The sequence below is a fragment of the Euprymna scolopes genome, chromosome 15 (genome assembly GCF_053919585.1).
Source record: "Euprymna scolopes isolate OS-2025 chromosome 15, ASM5391958v1, whole genome shotgun sequence".
Taxonomy (NCBI): Eukaryota; Metazoa; Mollusca; class Cephalopoda; order Sepiida; family Sepiolidae; genus Euprymna; species Euprymna scolopes.
The window spans coordinates 64,812,263-64,835,963 of record NC_136496.1 but is presented as its reverse complement, the minus strand read 5'-3'; the positions used below and the strand labels follow the sequence as shown (position 1 = coordinate 64,835,963).

At 32.8% G+C, this 23,701-nt stretch overlaps 1 protein-coding gene across 1 annotated transcript in view; it reads left to right on the top strand.

Annotated features, from left to right (window-relative positions):
* Positions 1–21,823, top strand: part of LOC145293845 (uncharacterized) — a 99,435-nt gene extending 77,612 nt beyond the window's left edge. The window contains exons 7-14 of the mRNA XM_080140525.1: positions 828–929; positions 2,868–2,967; positions 4,885–5,005; positions 12,338–12,374; positions 13,074–13,158; positions 17,352–17,457; positions 18,484–18,562; positions 20,939–21,823. Of these exons, the coding sequence (XP_079996651.1) occupies positions 828–929; positions 2,868–2,967; positions 4,885–5,005; positions 12,338–12,374; positions 13,074–13,158; positions 17,352–17,457; positions 18,484–18,562; positions 20,939–21,093 (785 nt within the window). The 3' untranslated portion in view covers positions 21,094–21,823. The remainder of the gene's footprint in view (positions 1–827; positions 930–2,867; positions 2,968–4,884; positions 5,006–12,337; positions 12,375–13,073; positions 13,159–17,351; positions 17,458–18,483; positions 18,563–20,938) is intronic.
* Positions 21,824–23,701: the final 1,878 nt, after the last annotated feature.

Sequence of the window (23,701 nt, the reverse complement as noted above, 5' to 3'; positions counted from 1 at the left end):
ACAACAGTATTAATCAAACATCAATTAATAAATATTCTCAAAATTTTAGTTTCTTTGGATTGTTTTAAAGTTTTTTTAGCAGACATAATATGAGCATAATCTCACGTGTGAAATTTAAATACGTCGGATTTGCATTGAATTTGATTCATATTCATTAGACACAAATGGAGCAAGATTCTCTGAATTTGATTTTCATATCAAGACTTCCTAAGCTAAAACCTCAGATTTTAGCTTCAAATTTAAGACATTTCCTTGAATCAAAATTATGTAATGGATTTTGATCAAAATTAGAATAAGGATTCTAGACATATGGCTTAGTATCATTAAATCTTGATTTTAATCTTAAGCAGACATGAAAGTGAAATTGTTCAAGTAATTTTACTCATCCTGGATGCATAGCCTAGTATAAATGAATGTTAATGTAAAGTATTTATATTATGGAGAAATTATTTTTTTTAAGGTCATTTAATTACTATATTCCTTCCTTCTTCATTTCAAATATGTCCTATTTTTATAAAGAGTTATTTCATTTTGATCTGATAATTCTGATCTTTTGGTGGATTTTGTTTTTAGCCAAGCTATTCATTTTTTATCAAACAAATTACTTTCCTTTCATTGCTGAACCTATATTACTGTACAATTGTAGATATGTTTTTATAAAAGCATTGTTATAAAATTTATGCATAAAATGATTCCTTGCTATTGATTATTTATAAACTATTGAAATACAGTTTGTTTTAGTTTTCAGCTATTCATTAATTCCTCGATTTCATAATTATTACCAAATTTGAGTTTCTATCTTTTTTTTTTTTTCTTTTTTTTTTCAGTATTCATTTTTTCAGTTCTTTTGTTCCGATTCTATTTGGTAAAACGGAAGAACACAGAAGAAGAACAGCGTCAGGTTTATGAAATGGTGGAGAAAATTATTGGCAAGTGTTTATTTATTGATATGTACTAGCAAGACTACTCTCTGTTGCCTGGATGGAGAGTTAACATATTATGTAATATGTGATTAACATAAAATATTAATTCTGATGCATATGCATTAAATGTGTATGATGCTCTCCATTGAAAGAAAAACCTACTGAAATGCAATCATGTCTAGACTCTAATAATACTTGATTTGTACAAGAAATTGACAACACCAACTTTTAAAGGAACACTCATAGTGAAATTTTCATAAAAGAAATGTGGAATTAAAAATTGAATCTTGTAATATGGTCAGATTTTCCGAAAAAGAATATGTATGGTGTTTCTGGTCAAAATGTAGGGCTAATTTAAGTTTAGATGTTTTTTGATAAATAAGTTTGTAGTTATTAAATTTAAATCTGGATAGGTAATTTTGTCTCATCTCAAGGAGGTTTGAGGTTATATTGTCTAAAAAGTTGTGAAAATAACATCCAAGATAAGTATATTAGTTTGAATGATACAAGTTGTACATGCATATCTGTTGTATTTGGTGATGACCATTTATCCAATAATCTAGAAGTTGTGGGCATGCGAGATGGCACTGCTGTTGAACTTGAATTATCAAAATCATTTGGAAAAGGCCTTTTCTGGATGAACAAAACTTAACCATACTTCAAAATGAATAAAAATAAAACCAAGATGATTTATCACTGACATTTAATCCATGGAAATAACGATAAAACAGACAGGCTCACAACATCTCTTCTGTGGGAGAGAGGTTGCAGGGAAGAGAAAAGGGCATCCCTCACTAAGCTACAAAGTCTATTTTGTACTCTGTCAAAGCAGGATAGGCTGATTTTAGCAGATTCTTGGCTTTTATATAGATAGAGAATTGCATCAGTAGAGATATCTTCTGGAGCGGTAGGATCCCACCATTTTCCTAGCAACCTTGGCAACAGACTTGATGTACGTGTTCCATTTCAGATCAGGAGTAAAGGTCAAACCTAGAAGCTTGTCAAAGCATGGAGCCTCCCCAAGACGAGAGCCATCCGTTTCAATTGATGCCAGATAGGGATCAGTGTTGATGATGTAAAGTTAGGAGCTTGGTTTTAGATGCATTAAAAAAGTAACCAGCCACCTCTTCCTCCCACTGTACCACGCGCTCAAGATCATTTATATAACGTTGAGTATATGTTTATAGATTTCTATGCACAGGAATGACTCCTTAACTAATTAACCAATGAACATGAATTGTGCAACATAAATACTAAAGATGAGTAATATGGACGATTTTTAGTTTGATTCATTATGCAAGTGAAGCAAACAGAGGTGGAAGCCGTTTGTGAAAATTCAGATAATACCAATTCTGCAAAATTTTTGCAATTGGGTATTAAACATTAATAAATATTTTTTAAATTTGATAATTTTTTTATTTAAAAAGATTTTTGTGAGTTATTACCTCATATTTGAAAATTCAAATATTTCAGATTTGCATTAAATTTAGTCCATAGTTGTTAGACATTAATTAAGCAAGATCCTCTGAATTTCACTTTATTATTTTTTTTTCTTAAAACTCCTTAAGCTTAAATTTTAAGCATTTTCTAGAATCAAAATGATGTAATGGATTTTAGTAAAAATTGGAATACTGATTCTAGACAAAATATCCTTACATCTTGATTTTAATCTTTGTAAAAAGATATTAAAGTAGTGCAAGACGGTTCTATTTTTCGAAATAATTTTACCAGTCTTGTGATGGGTATTCTAGTTTAATATATAACAGAATGTCCGTGCGTTTTGATAGTTATTATTTATCGTCTACTTTTGTTTTTCATAATTGAAACTTCTGTATAAATTGTGACTTGGGGCAATTTCAGTCAATTCTCATTTATGTATGAAAAATATTTAAATTTTCTCTTAATTATTTTCCTCTTAATTATTTTCCTCTTTTTTTTCCGCAGATATTCTGAAATGTCACTGTGAAGCTTTGGCTCGGCAAGACGAAGATACTTATTTGGCAGTGCAGCATGTTAGAGACCAACTTCTGCCTCCTGCTCAAAGGTATGGAAAAGAGGATTGTATACATATTCCTCTCGATTATTTATTTAATGCCCTTCCCCTCCTCACATGCACTTATTACTCTTAATATTATATCCCCCCCTCTCTCCCTTGTCACTAAAAACAAACCATATTACCATGGTTTCATTGGTTCACTAAGAAATTGTGTAAATTCAGTGGTTCACTACCATGTACAGGCGATCAAATTCCTAAATTAAAATGTGCAGTTGTATTTTCCTCTTTATAGATATTTAAGTATTAAAACTTACGGATGTCAGTACTAAAGAAAGCCGAGTGCATGGTTGGTCAAATGGATACTAGCACAGACTATGAAATCTGCTATATCGAGTTCAATTCAAGGTTGCAGTATCAGAAAGTGTAAGATCCAACTCCAACTGCTAAGATTCCAAAAATTCTAACTCCAATTCCATATTTAAAAATCTACCAATATTCAGACTGTGTTCATTCTTTGGAGATTAAAAACTCCACCTCAACAACCTTCTAAAACTTTTCACTCTACAACCCTGGTACTAATTTTTTATCTGCTCTATTTATGGGAAAGGTATGAACTCCTAGTTATATGTAAAATATCATTTTGCGTTCATTTAATAATGTTCTATTATTTAAATAATTAAGAAACATTTCTGAATTTTTTAAGTGAGCATTGATAATTTGTATTGGTTTATTCGGACTACTGTTCTCATCTTGAATGTTATTTTCATAAGGGTTTGGTCAACCTTCAAGTATATCAAACTCGGAAATCTTTGTTGATACTCAAAAAATGCAGTTGCCTATTACTTATTACTTATGGAACGAAAGCATGATTATGTTGATTAAATAAAGGATGTCATCTAGAATTCTGTATAGATTGCAGAGTTTAACAGAAACATTAGAGTTCAACAAGATATATCTTAATAAGGTTGGAGGTTACATTGACCAAAATGTTGTGAAAATAACACTCAATATGAGAACAGTAGTATCTATATATATAAAAGCGAAAATGTGTAAGTTTGTGTTTCCGCTAAAAATTTTCGACAGACAGAACAAAAATGAACAAACTTGGTATCATATTGAAGATACATCCTTCGCCCGAAAAATATTGAAAAATTGGCCAAAAAACGTGAATTTTTTCACCCTGAAATCAACAATTTTCTACAGGGGGGGGGTCAACAAAAACCATTCTCTCATGACGAGATTGGTTCTACGCATGCGTCAGATGACGTCATGACCTTATTTAGTTTAAATAGTTGAAGAACTGACACAATTTCATGCAGTCATGTTAGCTCGGTTGGTTAGAGCGTTGGTCATTATCTAAACGTTTTGGGTTCGAATCGTGGTGTGAGATGTCTTTTTTTTTTTTCTTTTTTTTTTTTAAATTTAAATATTGAAGCAGGGTTATTTAAGCCATTTTTCACATAACGTTCGTTTTTCTGTTTTTTGTTGTTTTTTTTACTTCGCTTATACTTAGGTTTTCATTAACACCCTCGACAGACCACACATACCCAAAAACACCCACCGATTTTTTTTAAAAAATTTTAATATCGAAACAGGCTTATTTAAGCCATTTTTCACTTTTAAAAAAATTTTTTTTTTTTTTAGTTTTAACGTTCGTTTTTTCTGTTTTCTTTTTTGTTTTTGTTTTTTTAGATTTTTACATTTAACATCGTTCGTTTGCCTTACGTTAGTTTTTTTTTTTTTGTGTTTTTTTTTTTCTCGATGTTTTGATTACATCCCCCCCCTCCCCACACACGCACACAGCCCGGCAATACTGGGTACCCCCCACTCCCACTAGTAAATAATATAAACTAAAAAAGTATTTATATAAAAAAAAATTTCACAAAATAAACTACAATGAATATTTATTTTCAGTTCCATCTTTTTTCTTACAAAATTGTTGCTATATTTTTCTTTGCTTTCCAGAAAACAGTTATTAACTACCTGGGAGAAAGCTGCCAAATTTATTGAAGATAATGAATCTAGAATTCGATTAGAAACCCGGACAATTGAAGGGGAAGAGTTTCAAGTCTGGCGGTGGTTACCCGTAAGTTTGACTTTTTTGTGTGTGATGGAGGGCCAACATAGGAATTTATGTTCAGGTCTTAAAATGGTGACTTGAAATCATGGTAAACTAATTGTGTGAAAAGTTAGATTGGCTGAAGAAAGTAAAAAGAAAAAAACAAACATTTTTTAACTTTTTAAAATTTATTCATAAATGGACAAACTGTGCAAAAAAACCTAATAATGCAAATATTATTCCTTTTTTTTTTTTTTTTGCAGTCGAAATATTAATTTTGTATAATATCATATCCTTCATCAGAGAATGAAAGTTTTTTGTTTTTTTTCCTCAAGTAAAATGTCTGCCCCTTGTCTGATATCAAGGTTGCACTAGGTGGTGACATATGCTGTTTAGTTTGAACTCTCCATTGAGCTTTTTAATTTTAATAATGCTTATGAGAGCTTACCAATTTCAATTTTAATCACACTAGGGTGAACGCACCTTAAAAGCTCATCAACTAGCACAACCTTCATACAACAACCCAAAGGACAGATATTTTACTTGCGAGAAAAAAAAACACTCTTTCTTTCTCTGATGAAGGATATGATAATATCCAAAATTAATAAGTATTTCAATTTTCAAATAAAATATTTGCATCTTAAGATGCAAATATTTTGTCTGTTTATTCAAAGTTTTTAAATTATAATTTTAATGATGCTTATAAGAACTTACCAATTTCAATTTTAATAACACTAAGGTGAATATGCGCCTCAAAAGTTCACTGGAGAATTCCAACAGAACCATGTGGTGCACACGATTCTGTTGGAATTCTCCAGTGAGCTTTTTAATTTTAATAATACTTATAAGAGCTTATCAATTTGAATTTTCATAACTAAAATAATTTTTTTTGGAAACGGTAGGAAGTGAACATGGACCTTGCATCAATCACACATAAAACAGTTTGAAAGATTTCATCAACACTATTGCAGACATATTCTTTAAAGTGGGACATTTTTCTTATGGATACAAGTGTCTTAGCTAAAATAACTGGCATTGTTATGATTGTGATTAAGAACCAGGTGTGTTGGTGAGTTTCTCAACACAACCAATACAAACCCCAAAATAAGATTTCAAAATAGTGTCAAGGAGAGTTTAACATGCTTTGGTATTCCTGCAGTCAATTGAGTGTACCTACTGTCTGATCGTAAGCAGTGGAGGGTACAGGTTTACAATGGCACTGAATACTTTCAAGCAGCCGGAGTAGACCGTGCAAAACTCAAGAGAACATGTAGAAAATATGAAACCTTGCCAACCAATTTTGGATCTGTGAGGTGGGTAACTGAGCTTTGTTGTCAAAGATGCTTCGTATGTGTCACATGGAATCATATGAAAGCATTTAAATTACAACCTTTTCTTTTTCAAGACAAACAGAACCTCAATAATTTAAATTTTTCGGATCAACTGGTGGCTTTAAATGTCACATAAGTGTACACAATGATCCAGTAATTATAGGAGCGACTGAACTCATGAAAAAGAATTTCACAAATTACCTGGCAAATATATCTGCCGAACCAAGTGCACGAGAGATTCAAACAATTGCACTTTAAAGAGATGGTCAGAATCTTTTAAAAATTTCTCGCTTAGAATATTTGAGTTAGCGGCTGAATGTTTGGCATTCAGTAGGATGCTCCATCCCCAGCTTGAACAAACTGGTACGGAAAAAAAAAAAAAAAAAATGAGAAAAAAATTCAACTTTTGTGCTTTCTGGTTTGATACAGACCAGTCATAAACGTGGATGTGAAGCTCATCAAAGGCATAAAATTTGTTGGCAAGGCTTAAAGAAAGCCATCTGTGTGTCGACACATGGTCAATAAATGAAGCAGTGGCATTCGTCTGATAAAACGTCAGTCATCGTGCATGTATGCTACTGGTACCATGTTACTCCATATTACCTACTACGTGGTCGACTCGTTGGTGACTTAACTAGTTTTCTCACCAGACTTGTGTTAGGCTTAACAGATGAGGAGGATGGCATGCCCCCAGCAAGATTAAAAACAAAACCACCAAAGGACGAATGAACCTTCCTAGAGTCAACGACTGGTTTGTGTGGACAGGTGTGTACATGCACATGTGTCAGGGGTACATAGAAATACTCAGATTGGTGTTTTTGGTAAAACCAATGGAGAGTTAGATCTGGAATTTTTTTTATAGAATTTTAGAGTGGTAGATGAGGTTCGTATATGAATTAATGTAAAATTATTCCCCTATTTCTGGGCTATTCTAGCATTTTAGGGCAGTTAACTTTTTTTTTTCTTGAACAATTACATATCGGGGTACAACTTGGATTTAGGGTTAGCAATAAGGTTAAGAGATTGCCTATCAAAAATAGTTGCAGAGTATGTATGTGAGTATTTAATGGCAAAGAAATCCGTTTTCCACAAACAAGTTGAGAAATTTGGAAGAAGCCACGTTCATTTCAGATTTGAATCTTTGAGATATATATTCAAGGGAAAAGTGATATTAAATGAAAATATATATTTTTATGTTGGAAATTATATACAACAGTATGTTGTATATTATGCAGTTTATTAGTTGAAACAGTTTGTATAATATATTATCTATCAAAACATTAGCAACAAAAAAAAAAACAAAAAAAAAACGCATCTATAATATAAAAGCGAAAATTGTGTGTGTGTGTGCAATGTCCGGCAAAGGCTGGGGGGGAGGGGGCTTGAAGTGGTTAACGTTTTTTAGAGCTTTTTATATACTTCCTAGATTGTAATATCTTCGATTTACAAGAGGAGGTCATCACTATCTTTTATTTGAGTGACTTTTACACACTATTTTCACAATATTTCTTGGTCTACGCATGTTTGTTTGGCTTTTCAGTATAAAAGCGAAACTGAATCTCGAGCAAAATGACACTCGTGGCAGACGTTGCGGGGGAAACCCCTTATATCAGACAATTGCTATTCATTTGGACACTCCCCTTTAAATGGGGAGCTGGTTTTCCACAGCATGTTGGGAAAACTGGCTTGCAGCTAAAGTTAAGTGCGGGATTTCATTCCCCTATGGTATGATGTTTAACCTCATTAAATTCATGCACCTGTCACTTAACTTTTTAATCATTAAATTAAAACGCTTTTCAGTTGCTTTCCCGTCATGACCGAGCGGTAAGATGTTGGGCTTTGTCACACTTCCTTTTCCACCTTTGCCTCAAAGCTTCGGGTTCGAGCCTACCTACCAAAACTTTTTTTTTTCTTTTACACCTCCAAACACATGGGCAACGCTGCTAGACTATCTATCTATCTATCTATCTAGATATAGATATGGCAGTGTTTTTTGTATGTCCAAGAAAGGCTTTTTTTTGCCAGGCTTCTCGGTAGGGTTACATTTATTTAGAAGTTTCCTTATACTTCCTAGATTATAATTAGTGGTGGGACAATTAATCGGAATCATTAATCGTAGAAATTGTGTATTTTGAGGGGAATCGCATCATTAAAAAATACCTTAGATTTACGATTCTTTCTTTATGATTCTCTTATATTTTTAAGTTTAGGTTTGAAGTGAGATTAATACTGTCAAAAACTTATGATAAAAATATCATAGAACTTTTCATAACATATTTAATATGAAATACAAGAATTTTATTAACTACTTTAAAGGTAATTTTTATTTATCTTAATGAGTTTTCTTATTCCATCACATACATAGGCGCTGTCTGTCTGTTTCGAAACTTTGAGGCCCATGATTAGTTACCTGTTTGAACTGTTGTGAAACTTTAGGGGCCGCGAGATAACATTGTTTTCATTTGTGAGCAGAGTTTATTTATGTATAAAACAGCCTAACTACGTCAAGTCCATGAAAAAGTTGATGAATACTTAACTCTTAGAGAAAAAAGATTTTACATAGCATGTCAATCATGTTAAAAATCAGTGGTTTTTCCAAGTGGTGACTAAGGTGGGGGGGGGCTTATCCTTTGGCAATTCTTTTTTCTTTGTTTTTTTTTTACCAACACTCTTCCATTAATAAATGAATGAAAAATCTCATTAGTAAATGAAAAATGTCCTGTCAACCTTTATATTTAAAAAAAAAATAAAACAAGCAAAGTCAAATTATTTAAACAAAAGGTTTAATAGAACAATACGAGCGTGCAATAAGTAATGCCACTGACCTACTTCCCATAGCAGTAGAGAAACGAAACTTGGCACAGTTATTAGTCTTTCTCTACATAAGAACCACCCAGAGTTATGCATTTCTCCCGTCGTTTGATGCAGCTCTGGAGACCGTTTTTGTAGAACACCCCAGGTTGGTCCTCCAACCACGACGTGACTTCAGGCTGCATCATCTGGGAAATGCTTTCCTTTCAAAAACAACTTCATGGCTGGGAAGAGGTGAGAGTCAGAGAGTGCAAGGTCAGGAGAGTAGGGAGGATGGGGAAGGATTTCATAACCACATGCCCGTGCTTCTGATCTGGCGATATGCAAGTTGTGAACCGGAGCGTTATCCTGCAGGAGGAGGGTACCTTTGCTGATGTTGCCCCGCCTCTTGATTTTGATAGCTTCCCTTAATTTCCTCAAAAGTGAAGCATAATAGGCTCCTGTAATTGTGGTACCCTTTGCCAGGAAATCTGTTATCACTACTCCGTCCTGGTCCCAGAAGACTGTGAGCATGACCTTGCCAGCGGAGGGCTGCACCCTTGCCTTCTTTGGAGGTGATGAGTCCAAGTGCTTCCACTGCATTGACTGGGCTTTGGTCTCTGGATCATAGGGATGGACCCAGGTTTCATCCTATGTAATCAGTCTTTTGAAAAACTTTGACTCCTCTTCTTGGCACATCTCCAAATTCATCCTCGAGCACTCGATTCGTTCTCGCTTCTGGAATTGTGTGAGCAACCTGGGAATCCATCTGGCAGCCACCTTATTCATATGCAAATGGTCATGAATGATAGTTTCCACAAACCCTGTACTAATCTTGACATCTTGGGATATTTGGCGAATAGTAATGTGCCAATCTTCCAAAATGGCAGCCTCAACTTGACAGATGCCTCATCAATGGCAGAAGGGCGGGGGTGCGATCAGGTCTGGGAGCTGTTTCCACAGACTTCTGGCCATGTTTGAATTCACGATGCCAGCTTTTTACAAGGTCATATGATAAAGCATTATCACCATAAGTTTCTTTCATTTCATCAAAAGTCTCCTGTGGTGTGTGTCCTTTCAAATACAAAAACTGGATCATTGCTTGACATTCAACAGGCTCCATTTCACACCTGACTCAGTTCAAACACCTGTAAAACAGAAACCACAATTAGTTGAGAGCTGTAATTTGCCACATAACCCGTATAGATATAAATCATTGCACATGCAAAATTTCAGCCAGATCAGACAACTGGAAGTGGGTCAGGGGCATTACTTATTGCACGCCCCTCATATATGTACTTTCTATTTTCTGAATGAAGGCTGTTTCAGGAAATATTTCTAAAACTAAAGTGAAACTTATCACGTGGTTGTCAGAAACAGCATTAAGGTGGAGGCGATTTCGCAAGTTCAATAAATGACTTTTATTTAACAATAGAAATAAACAATTATCAAAAATTTACTTTTTTATTTAGAAATAAAGAAGTAAATTAAGACATTAAATAAGAATAAACATTAAAGGACGATAGGTATATAATTATATAATAAAAATAAGTATAGAAATAAACCAATTTATTTAGATTTAAAAAATAACATTGTTAAAAATATTTTTTTAAAAGTCAAATAAATAGGAATAATTTGAGACGATTGAATATAAAAAGCTAAAAATTTAATCAAAAGATTTAGTTATTTTTAAATTTCACTTAGCAATAAGGATATTCTAGAAAGTGGGATAAAAATCAGTTAGCAATTGAAACTGCAAAAAAAAAAAAAAGTTAAGTTTTAAAGAGTTCTCAAAGATAAAGAAAAAAAAATGAGTATCAAAAGATAAACAAAACATGTTATTCCCCTTGAAATTTGATGTTATTGTATTTTTGGTGAATTAATCATGACTTACTTTTTCTTTATATTTTTTAATATATAAAATAACTCCTGAAATTGATTGTTATTAATTTCATTGTGCATATTTAATTCATGCTTGAAATATTTGTTTTGACTTTTATCTTCAATGAAAGAAATTTATGAAAAAAATCAAATCATTTTCGAAATTTCCTTAATTGTATTTCCACTTTTTCGCTGTACCAAATTTTTTCGCTACACAAAACTTTCGATTATATAATGGTATATTTCAAAGCAACAATTCCCTGGGAATCGTACTTGGTATCGGAATTGTTAATCAACATTTTCCTGGAATTTGAAAAAATTTAGGAATCGTCCTAACACTAATAATATCTCCAATTTGCAAACAGACGTCCTCTCTACATTTATTTTGACTGACTTTTAAAATATTTCCTCTATTCCGTCCTTTGCTGTGTTTGTCTTTTTTGTATAAAGTGAAACTAATCGAAGCGAATGAGTTCACTGGCCGTTACTGGCCGTTACATCCAGAAAGGCAATCAGCTTTGATCAATGTGGGGGAAACCCTTCATATCAGATAATTGCTATTCATTTGGACACTGCCAGAGCTCCTCCTTTTTGTGGGGAGCTGGTTTTCCCAAACATTGTGGGGAAACAGATATGGCAGAAATTGGCCTAGAGTCAGTTAAGTGCATGAGTCTTAACTTAAGCCAGGCGTTCGTTTCTGCGCCTGCGTGAACTCCTTCACTTAACTATCCATTTCTGCAAGTCAACTTTTTGATTGGCATCGCTAAATTTAAACGCTTTTCAATTCCTTTTGTCTCATAGCGTAGCAGTAACATGTCAGCTTTCCTTTCACTCTCTTTTCTGCTGTCGCGTCATGGGTTCAAGGCTACCTGCCTACTACCACTTTTTTTTTCTAAACACCCCGGGCAATGCCAAGCACCCCTGCTAGTAATATATACTTGGTAATTGCCTGATTTCTTTGGAACTAATGTCTACAAGTTTCCTTGGAAACAAATATAGACAGGTGGCTTAGAAGGCTGAGAAATCATTTATTTCAGCTTTTTCTGGTGTTGCCTACTCATAGACTGTAAAAAACCCCAAAAACTTTAAAGTTCATGTTTACACTTTTCGATATTTCACAAGTATTGCTAATCATGTTGATTGAATGATTGATTCACTTGTATCAAATTGTTACAATAAGTTAAGAACTGTTTTTATTGTTATATAAAATATTTTCCTTTTTACAATTTTAATCTTTTGTGGCCATCTTGTTGCATTGTATAGAAAATTGTCTGATGTTTCTTAAAACATTGTGATCAAGTGAATGGCTGTTATGACAAGAAATTGTTTTAATTTTTTTATTTTTCTCTTTCAACAGAATTTAAATAATGGTGGTAAAATATGGCAAGGTCAAGGTGAGTTTATTTTAAATTTTGATTTCTCATTTAATATCATTTTCCTTTGTCCTGGGGTCAAACATTTTTGGAGACATTTCTCAAGCTCACTCTCGAGTCCTTCTGATTTAGTTGGTCAACTGTTTCGAAATTTCACTCTGTACCCTCTTCCTCAAGTACTTGCTTCAAGTCTTCTTTGGCCGATACAATTTATCACAGATTTAGAGAGACAACTTGCAATGTTAGAGGTAGCTCACAAAATTTTGCCCATGTTACCTTATGGTAATACTGAATTCACCTCAGACTCATGACTGCCATGTAAAGTATCCTGTCTGCACATAGTACTTCTGTAGTTTGTTGAAACCTTTTGGTAATTTTATAAAATAACTTCTCTTGATCAGGTTGTTTCTTTTTCTATTATTTTTTCAAGTGCCCTAAAAATGGTTTTGGTATTGAAAACTAGTCCTTAGTAATTTGCTTGTAACATATTCTACCCCTAACTGTTCAAAAAATATAGAAAACAAAATGGTTTGGAGACGAGAATGATTCTATTAATATGAACTTTTCTTCCCTTCTTTTCCCTTTACTATTTCCTAGTCTACAATTCTTTTTATGATTTATTCGTTTCATATTTCATATACAAATTTTTGTTGAATTATCTTTTATTCTCATTATTTATACATAGTTTTTAATTATTGTTTTTTTCTTTTTATTTTTCAGCTTTTGGAGAGCATGATGAAGCAGGCACTCCCCCTTACAGCCCTACACCTTGTTTGAAAGTTCGAAACATGTTTGAAGTTGACATGTAAATCTAATTTTTTTTTTTTTTTAACTTAATTTCTAAGACAAAACCGAAAATCTAAATGGAGTAAACTGATGATGCTAGGGAAATTCTCAATCACGTGGACTTGCAATGAGTATCACTCTTGTCAGGTGGAGCCAGTTTTCTACTAAGTAAATACAATGTCTCTGGTCATTGTATCCCACATTTGATTATCATGAGCTAAGTCACATAATGTCTAGCCAGTTCTGATGACCTTGTGAGCCTGATAATGTAGCTAGGTCACCTTTTATTTGTCGTTAGCCAGGTATAAAACTGCTAATCAGCACATTTGTGCCAGCCAGGTAAAGACCTTGTGGATGGGCTCTACCTCTGAGCTGCATTGTTGAACCATCTTGAACAGTGAACAGCATTTGGAGAAGGATGGTAAGCAAGTGTTAGAATTTAGTTGTAATTCTCAATTAAGTTCTAATAACACTCCTGCTGAATCTCAATGGAAGGAAAATCTTCCCTAAAGACATCAATTTACATCTTTGCTATCTTGAACATCTTTACGCCTTCATCATTATATATTCTTTTGAATTCATACTGTTTGAACCAGCTATTCGGCTTAAATCACTATTTTTTAAAGTATTTTACAATCCTAGTCTTGCTCAAATACATTGTGTGTGTGTGTGTGTGTGTGTGTGTGTGTGTGTGTGTGTGTGTGTGTGTGTGTGTTTTCCCCCATAGAGGCAGCAAACTTTTAATTGGCAACTCTATTTTCTTTAATTGCATATTTGGCAACTATCGGTTATTTTGAGTTCAGCTTGGTTTGGCAATTCATGTAGAGTCTGACACCTAGCACCGTTTGCAAATGATATGATCAATTTACTGAGAAACATTTGAACAAATAATTTCATGAAATGGACCTGTCAACTGGCCACCTCATTCATGCAATTTAACCACGTTAGATTATGGGGGGTGGGGGGTATGTAAAGTCTGATGTCTATACTGGTAAATCAGACATAATAAACCACTTGGAAGATCACATTAAATGCATTATAGCAGCTTAATTTAATGTGTGGAGTTTGTGAAAATTGGACCTCTAGATTATACGATATATGCATGAGCCACAAAGGCCATATGCCCAAAATTATATTTAAACTAGCAGTTCAGCCCGGCTTTGCTCGGGCCCTATGTACTGTTCATAACTTGCCCTACGTGTGAATACACTTTATGTAAGATTTCAAATGTTTAGACCAAAATTTGTCTGAGTAATTTTGTAGAGACTGCAGAGGTCAATTTTTTTAACTTTGACCCAATTTTGACCCCATAACATTTAATTTTTGGGTCTCAAATCAAAATACAAAGTTTTACCCTGTCCAAGTTACCTATATCTAAAATTTCAAGTCTTTGACCCAAAATTGCTGGAGGAATTTGGTAGGATCTGCAAAGGTCAACTCTTTCAACTTTGATCTTATGGCAGCCACATTTTCGTCCCAAAACTGATTAAAATGCTTGCCGCATGTCTGAATACCCGTTATGTATAAATTTCAAATGTTTAGACCCAAAATTGGCTGAGAAGTTTGCTGGATACCACAAAGGTCAAATCTTTTGAACTTGGCAGCTCAAATTTTCAACTCAAACCGATTAAAAAGCTTGCCCTATCTCTGAATACCCTTTATATAAAATTTCAAATGTTTAGACCAGAAATTGACGGAGTAATTTGCTACAGACTGTGTAGGTGAATTTTTTTAAACTTTAACCCCAATTTTGACCTTCTTAACATTAATTTTTTGGGGGCTCAAATCGAATTAAAAAGTTTAATCCATGACCAAGTAACCTACATTTAAAATTTCAAGTGTTTAGACCCAAAATTAGCAGAGGAGTTTGATAGTTTTCAAAGGTCAAATCGTTGAACTTTGACAGCCAAATTTTTGTCAGAAAACGGATTAAAAAAACACATTTTTTATAATAAAAAATATTTTTCTGTATTTTATTTTACTTTAAAGTTTGCCAACTCTAAAGGAAAAACACTATATGTTGCAGTTCAGGTCTATATATATTCTTATATGTGCGTGTATTATAAATTTGTGGGGACACGTTCGTGTGTGTATCATATATGCATATAATGAAAGTCCTACCTTCTGTTAACTTTGTCTTCCATCTCGTCTTGTTGACCTGCAACCAAAATGTATGTTCCAAAAAACACAACGCATTTCTTATTTGTGGAGACAGTCATTATTCTTGGAGTTTTTCATACTCTCTAGAAAAGTTTTCCACACTCAACACATTTCTGATTTCTTTTTCTTTATATTTCCTAAATGACCCGTCTTCTTCGAATCTAGCTAATTGCTTTCTAACAACTTTGACGAACTGCCTCGACTAAACTCTCAACTGAACTCCCCAAGCACGTGTGCATTCCTCCGTTTTTTTTATTGAGAATATAGTGTGTGTGTATGTGTGTGTGTGTGTGATCTCTGACTGGGTGCACCTGCAGCCAACACGTTTACAACACATCAGAGCGGTGTCATTAGGTATGATGAATCTTAACCTTTTGATCCCCAAAGACATCTCGCACTAATCGCGTCATGAACTCCATAACCTATATAAATGTTACATAGTAAAGGTTCTTTGGGCAAGACTTGAAACTGATGACCATACAGTTGTACTTGGCCTTTTGATTAGGAGATAGTATAGTATCTTTTCTGATATATTTCATTTTTTCTGTTCTTGGTCAGTGAAGGAGAAATCCTTTTTAAAAGGAGGCAATTTTTATTTCAATTAAGTACCCATCCCCCCCCCTCACAATAAATAAAAATGACCATGTCTAACTGGCCGTATGGAGACGCAAGTAAATAGGGACAACCAAGTTTCACTGTTCATATGTCAAAAGTGAGACATATTGAAACTCCCTGAGGAAAACATAAATTCAAAGAAGAAACAATTTTTTTAACTTTAGGAGCTTAAAGTTTGGTAACTTTGCTTTCTTGAGTGTTTACCTTACCTTCTATCTTTGCCCATCTTCTTCTGCCTTGGCTTTATTCATGGCTGCTTCTCCAATTCAAGTTACAATCACTAAGTATGGAATCTACTTATTACTTGTGAAATCTTTGTTTTACAGGTTATTTGAATTCTACGCACTACTGTTCTCATCTTGAGTGTTATTTTTACATTTCTGTCAATGTAACCTTTTTCAGATTTATCTTGTTGAACTCTGGAAATCTGGACGGGATTTCAAACTGAATCCTTCGTTTACTTGATGGGGGTAACATGCTCTTGTTCCATAAGTCATGACTGAATAGAGATCCTCAGTAATTCGCAATTGTATTTTTTGGTCGGCCACACTGAAATTGACATTTCAACCTTCAGGAGAATATCACTTTTACAATTGATTTTTTAAAAATTCTCTAACCACTGTGTCATAGGTCCTTGCAGACAAGATACACCTGATAAAAGTAGAAAGTTACATCGACCAAAACATTGTGAAAATGACATACAGGATGAGAAAAGTATTATATTTTTTTAAATCCTTTGAGATGAGGCTTCATAATTTGTGAATTCATTTTATTTGCGAACTGTCATCCTCATAGTTGTTTCACCACGTTTTGGCCAACTCCTCCTCTGGCCTTCTTCAGGTGGTTAACCGCGGCAGAGTAGGATTATAACTACCTCCAGCAGGCTAAAGGATTACTTGAGCAAAACATGGGGAGATAAAAACTATGAAAGGCAATAATTACTGGGGACATCTCAGCATTCCTATCCCATCGCGGTTAACCACCTGAAGAAGGCCAGAGGATGAGTTGATCAAAACGTGAAGTAGTAACTATGAAGATGAGGATAATAGCCCAGAAAAAAAATGAATACACAAATTATGAGAAGTAGTCCAAAGAATCCAAATAATCGATCCTCATCTAAAAAATTCAGAAACTTTGTTTAACAATTTTCCTCAGTCGATCACCTGATTTTTGTTTTTGTTAGCAATGACTCTTTTTGGTGGGTTTCATCTTTTAGCTTTTCTAATTTGTCAATATTCGATCTGAACTTATTGTTTATATGACACATCCAAGTATTGTTAGATGTCAGTTTTGCCATGAATCCATGATATACCTTTCAGAAAGGGGGTCAGCTTGCTTGTGATTTTGGTCTGTAGTTGATGCTATTTCATATGGGTTAATTTTTCTTTTCTTCGTGTGCATTTTTATTTGATTTATTTATTTTTTTTGTAATTTCAGGGAGGAAGGTGAAAACTGGCAAATCAACATAGAAGATGCAATTCTCGAGAAATGCAAAAACATTAGTGGAGTCCTTCACATCTACGTAGATAAAGGTTCACGAGAGGTAACTTTTTTTTTTTTTTTAAATCTGAAGATTATCCTTTCTTCCTATGCTAACAGTGATGCTTAAACAGATCCGTTTAATAAAAGAAATGAAGATAAAAGGAAGAAGCAAATCTGATTTATTTTTGGGTGCTTGTCCAGAATTCCCACTGTATTAAAAACACAACCTTTCACCTCCACATCTTATTAAAGCCTGGAATCTATATGGAATTCTTTCCTAAATGTTTTACTTAACACACAAGGGTAGATTGTTCTCGTTTCATCAGTCACATTCAATAAATCTTCAGTAATTTTTATTTTATTCTTAGTATCACTTATAGTGAGGATAAAACCTTCAACCTCTAGAAGATTATTTATTCATTACAACTGATTATTTCCTAACACTTGACACATTTTAAAGTAAATTGTTCTCAAATTGAATTTTATTCTCAACTTAAATTGTTTTTTGTTTTTTTTTTAAATTTTAATATACACCTAATTTTAACTAAATAAATTTTAAAGTTACATTCGTTTTATTTATTTAAATAATATTTAGGTAACGATTTTTTTTATTTAAATTATTACAATATGTTTAAAGTCTTTCAGTAAGAAAGATTTTTACAATTTTCAGTATATAAACAAACGTTTATTAATTTATTCAAAGAAACAATTTTTTTTATAATATATGACGTGACTGATAATTTTACAACTTCATCAGTTTGAACATTTGATCTCACCTTATTGTAACCCCATAGATTGTGTGTGGCATAGTTGAAAAGTTGTCAGGATCGAACTAGTGTTTAGGCATACCTGAAGGCCATAATGGAGGCTCAGGCTGATTTCCTTTATTGTGATGTATTAAAAAAAAAAAAAAAAAAAAAAAAAAACTAAAATGTATTATAAATTTTGAGAATGCATTAGTGATCATAATGCTTTTTTCATTTCAAGTGGTGTCAAATTTATCACAAATCCTCTATATACAATTTTGAATATCTCCTCTATTACTATCCATACCATCCGTTAAAAAAAAATTTTGTTCTTTTTTTAGGGATGCGTGTATATAAAATGTGACACTTGCGTTACAGCCGGTCAGGTCCATCGCGCTTTACATGGCTGGTGGTTTGATCGTAAGTATGCTAATTTTACTTTCTTTACAAGGTGGCATTGTTGAGTTACATCATGGTGTTAATAAATCTGAAATTCAGCTCAGATATCTGATTCTACTAATTATTTGTGAGAAAACAATATTCCAAACATTGTGGAATTCAAAAATTTTAATCACAATTTAAAGGCAAAAATGCTGGTGAATTTTGCATTCTCTTCCCCCACTAAAAACAATTATCTTCGTTCTTATTATGCTAAATGGAATGGATGGCCTGAACAAGATAGAAGTAGGATTGATTGAACAGAGATTGTCGACTTGTATCAACATTAAAGAAAATTCCATGTGTGGAAGAAATTCGAAAAGAACATTAATAAACATGTAGGTTATTTTGGCACTAGCATCAGTTGGAAGGACAAAATTGCAATCATATTTAAAAAGTCGAAAAATTAATTTCCTCATCTCAACATTATTAAACATTGAAAAGGTTTCTACTAAATCATACAAAAACTTTTTAGCAAGAACTAATCAAACAAAAATGGGGTGGGAAAAAAAAAATTACTCTTCTGCCTATCTGAGTAAGTTTTTTGTTACTTTTTTTAAAACGTTTTCTAATTCAATACAAAACTAGTGTCAACTTTATTAAGTGAAAACACAAGACATTATGAAGACTCCACATGACTGTAATCACTCAAAAATCGAAAATTACATTTTCCTCGTGCCCTTTTTCAAATTTGTATGCTTATTTCAGATTTAAATTAACTCTTCAGGAAGTGTTTTGATAAAGACAAAATGTGTTAAACGAATTGACACTTGTTAACTTGCAAGGAAGGATGAAACTACTGGACATTTTATTTAATCTAAAACAAAGCAGTCATGATTTTCTAAATATGGTGCTTGCTTTTAATACTGGCCTTAGTTTCAATCATGTATTCTCAGTCACTGTTTTTTTTCTTTTTTTTTTTAACAAAACGATTTTCCCTCCAAAATATAATTACAACTCAAGTTTAAAATCGGTAGCCACATTTTTTCAGAGGTTCAAAATGTCATGGCATTTCTCCAAACATCCATCCACAAGCAGGCGATTTGTAATAAGAACTCTGAATCCGACCAACAAGACAAGTACTGCTCATCAGCTAACCCAAATGTCAAGTAAAAAGCAACCCATCCTTATAGAAAAGTGCCCAGTTGAGGGTGAAGAAATTAATATTTTTAGCCAATTTTTTGATATTTGCTGTCCGAAGGGTCAAGCTTCAAAATGATACCAAACTAGTGAAAATCCGTTGCCTCTGTCAAAAATTTTAGGCAGACATACATACAGGTTAGAGTTATATTATAGATATATATATATTTCATTTTTTTTTTTTTACCGTACATAAGTTAGCAAGACACATGCATGCATAACTAGTAATCATCAGCATAGCTTTATATTGACAAGGATCGAACCAACAACTATATTGTTTGCAGTCTGACATTTAACCACTGGCTTACAAAGCCTTGTCTAAATATAGTTTTTTTTTTTTTAATACTTATTTAGAATTACACTTAAGAGGAAAATACAGACAAAAATCTTTATGAATTATATACTCATCATAGAACAAAGATGTTTGATTCAAAAAAAAAAAAAAAAATTGATTAAGTAGTTTTTTTGTTTAAGAAAATCAAATTTTACCATTTTTAGTAGCCACATCATATAAATCTCAATAGTCAAAATTGTTGTCGCTCTTGAATTTCAACACATTCTAAAAACATGGTGGCTTCCAACTCTTTGGTCTTGCTAGTCTTGAAATTTGATTATCTTATTTAAAAAAAAAAAAAAAACTTATGCGATTTTCAGAATATTTTTGTGTCTTCATTCAGTGACAGGTACTTACATCAATTATAATGTTTTATATAAAATATATATTTGAATTCTAAATAAAAACCCAGTTTTTATCACTTGACAATTATTGTTTTTAGATTTTTTTTGTTAAGTGATAGCACCGCTACAGTCCTGTTGTGGATCACCACTCAAGAATTATTAGATGTTTAATCACTAGACATAAAAAAACTGCCTAACCAGCGAATCTATTAGTTGGAGTGGTTATAACTTGTATAGTATTTCAAGTGGCTTGCAATCTCAGCATGAAACCTCACCTTTACAGGAAGTTGATTTTCTTACGTGGAGAAAATAAATTTTTAGTGATTTCCTTAACTAAATAGTTTTCCTGCTGTCCTGCATCATTGTGTATATTTACACATACTTTTTTATAATAAATTTATTCTAAATGTCATATTAGCCACTTTTAACCCCCCCCCCCCTTTTTTTTTTTTTTTTTAAAAACATTAACTTATAAATAACCTTTTCTAATCTTTTTCTCTATTAAAAAAAGTTTTATCCAATTTTATTCTCTCATTCTAGGACGACTTGTGACAGTGAAGTATCTGCGTTTGGAATACTACCATGAAAGATTTCCAGACTCTCGGGTGGCCATAACTCCAATGCATCCGTCCACAAGTAGTCGGATGCATTCACTATCCCAGCCATTCCATAAATCAACTTTGGAGATGACATAATTACACTTTTCATTTTGCAGTGCCTTCTTCCCATAACTCTATTCATGTGTCAATCATTACAAACTCATTTATTCCCATTTTGCATTTCCCATTTTCATTTACTAAAATTGAGATTGTTAAGACTTTCAAGAAGTTAACAATCTTGGCTTTGAATAACAATAGTAATAATATACACTATTATAGTTGAAGATATTTATTCATCTAAAAATCACATACATACACTCATGCATATATATATATGCTCTCTCTCGTCACTTTTTTTTGTCTTGTCACTCTCGTCTCACATCACCCTCTTTTCTGTCTGTCCGTCCGTTTTTTTTTTCTTTTGTGTTTCCCTTCATCCGTCCGTCCGTCTCCCCCTTTTGTCTGTCTCCTTTTTCAATTTGCGTAATGCTCATTATTTAGCAAATTTCTTTCTGTTGCTTTCAAGTCTGCACGAAGCCAATTCTTTCAAGAAGAAACGGTTATTTTTATTTCATTTTTACAATTAAACTTTTTTAATTCTGTTCAAATGTTAAAAACATTCAATTCTGTCCTAAAAATTTTTTTTTTTATCCTTTTTAATAAAATTTTTCCTATCCTAATAGAACAGTTAATCTCTAAAGCAAAAACAAAAAAAAAATTCTTTTTCTTAAGTTTTTTTTATTTTTTTTTTTTTGTTAAACATTTTATAATCGATTTTTATTTGAAAATATGGTCATTCTTTATGTCTACCTCATTTAAAAGAAAATACATTTAACTGCAAAATGTTTTGTATTTTAAAAATTCCATGTTGGAATTTACAAAAACTATATATTACATTTCAATTTATGTGCTTGAGTTAAAAAAAAAAAAAAAAAAAATACAATGATTTCTAAGTTTATTTTTCAATTTGACAAATTTTATTTCCTTTCTGCTCACTGCCCCACCCACCTTGCCATGCTCTCTGCATTATGGTTAATAAGGGGGGGGGGGGTCGCCTCAATTTGCATGTCATGTGGTGAGCAAGTCTATAGTATCCTCACTGTCTGTTCATAAAGAAGGTTCCTTTATATACTAGAGCAATATTTATTGCACAATAGTTTCTCTTCTTAATGGTCAGATAGTTTTGATATTTTGCAAGGTCACTTTCCAGTTGAATAGATCTACTGTATGATCTTGTCTTATCACTTACTTCTACGTTTGGTCAGTAAAAAAAACCCAAAAAACATCCAAGCCTCTACAACAGTTTATCAAGGAGTATGAACAAACCACATTACTCCAACAGTGTAACTAATATGTCCTCTATGCTGAACAAATGCAGTTCTTCGACCCAATGTGGTGTTTGGTCAGATTTGTCTAATAACAGATCTGTCATTATGCTGCAGTCAGACAAGCGAAACAGCATCATTCATTGTTGTATCACATGACTTTAATGCCATAGCTACAACTCCCATTTACAGGATGTAGGTGGACAACTAGTGATGCTATCTTTGATAGCATCAATTTTCACTCATGTTGCCTTCTATTTTGTAGTTGGACTAAGTTTGTATCTGCTATCTCTCTGAGGATATCAGAAATTGGTGGATGAGAAGTAGACAAATCTTTAAAATATTATTTTGGAAGGGTATAGAAATTTTATTTCAATCTCTCCCATTAAATGTTGTCTATTATGATTAAAGAATAATCTGATGACATTGTGCAAAATTGGTATTAAATTGGACATTAGGGTGCAGTGAGTATTCCCCATTCAGAAATAGGCAACTATCCATAACAATCCAATCCAAAGCATATTACTTATGCTTCCTCACCTACCATGCTACCTAATGCCTGGAATGTCCAGGCAAGTTATGGAGTTGATGCAAGGTGGCATGTTGTACAGGGCCAGTAAAAATTCTTTGTATTAAAAAAAAAAATTTAAAAAAAAAAATAAATAAATTTATACAACCTAATAGCTTATTAGGCTTTGTTTAATGGGATTCAATTTGTGTGTGTGGGGGGGGGGCATGATATAAACACTGTACCAATATATACCCGAGGCGATTTTAGAGTTGGGTTTCCTTATTTGTAAATTGTTAACTTTTATTTTTAAACATTGTTTTACATCAACTCGTTTTATGAAGATCATCTCAAGTTCTTTTATTTTATTTTTACATTTGAGGAGGGTGGGGGGCATAGCAGTAAATCTACTTTAAAAAAAAAAAAATGCAGCAAAACCACAAACCACGTATTTGAATATTGCACAATTCATATATATATATATTTTTTTTTTTTTCCTCATTTTGTGTAGAAATTGTATTAAAATAATTTCCATTTGTTTTCCAGTCTTTATAACTCCAAACTGTTCTTAGTTTGTTCAATATACCAAGACAGCATTTTTGGTATACATAAAAGTCCCTTAACTCTACATCTCAACCTATATATTCGCTATTTTCCCCAGGATCCTTTGAACCAATAGATTGAATAGACAGCATAAAAAGTAATTCTGCTGAATGGCTTTTGCGCAAAAAGTACTTATTTTAATAAAGTTCTAACTACCCTCAGAATAAAGCATAAGTCACAAGCAGTACCCATCTCATGTTTAGATTCTTTAAATAGAATCTTTTTGGTTCAATTTGCAAGTTTCCAAAACTAAAAAAAATAGTCTAAA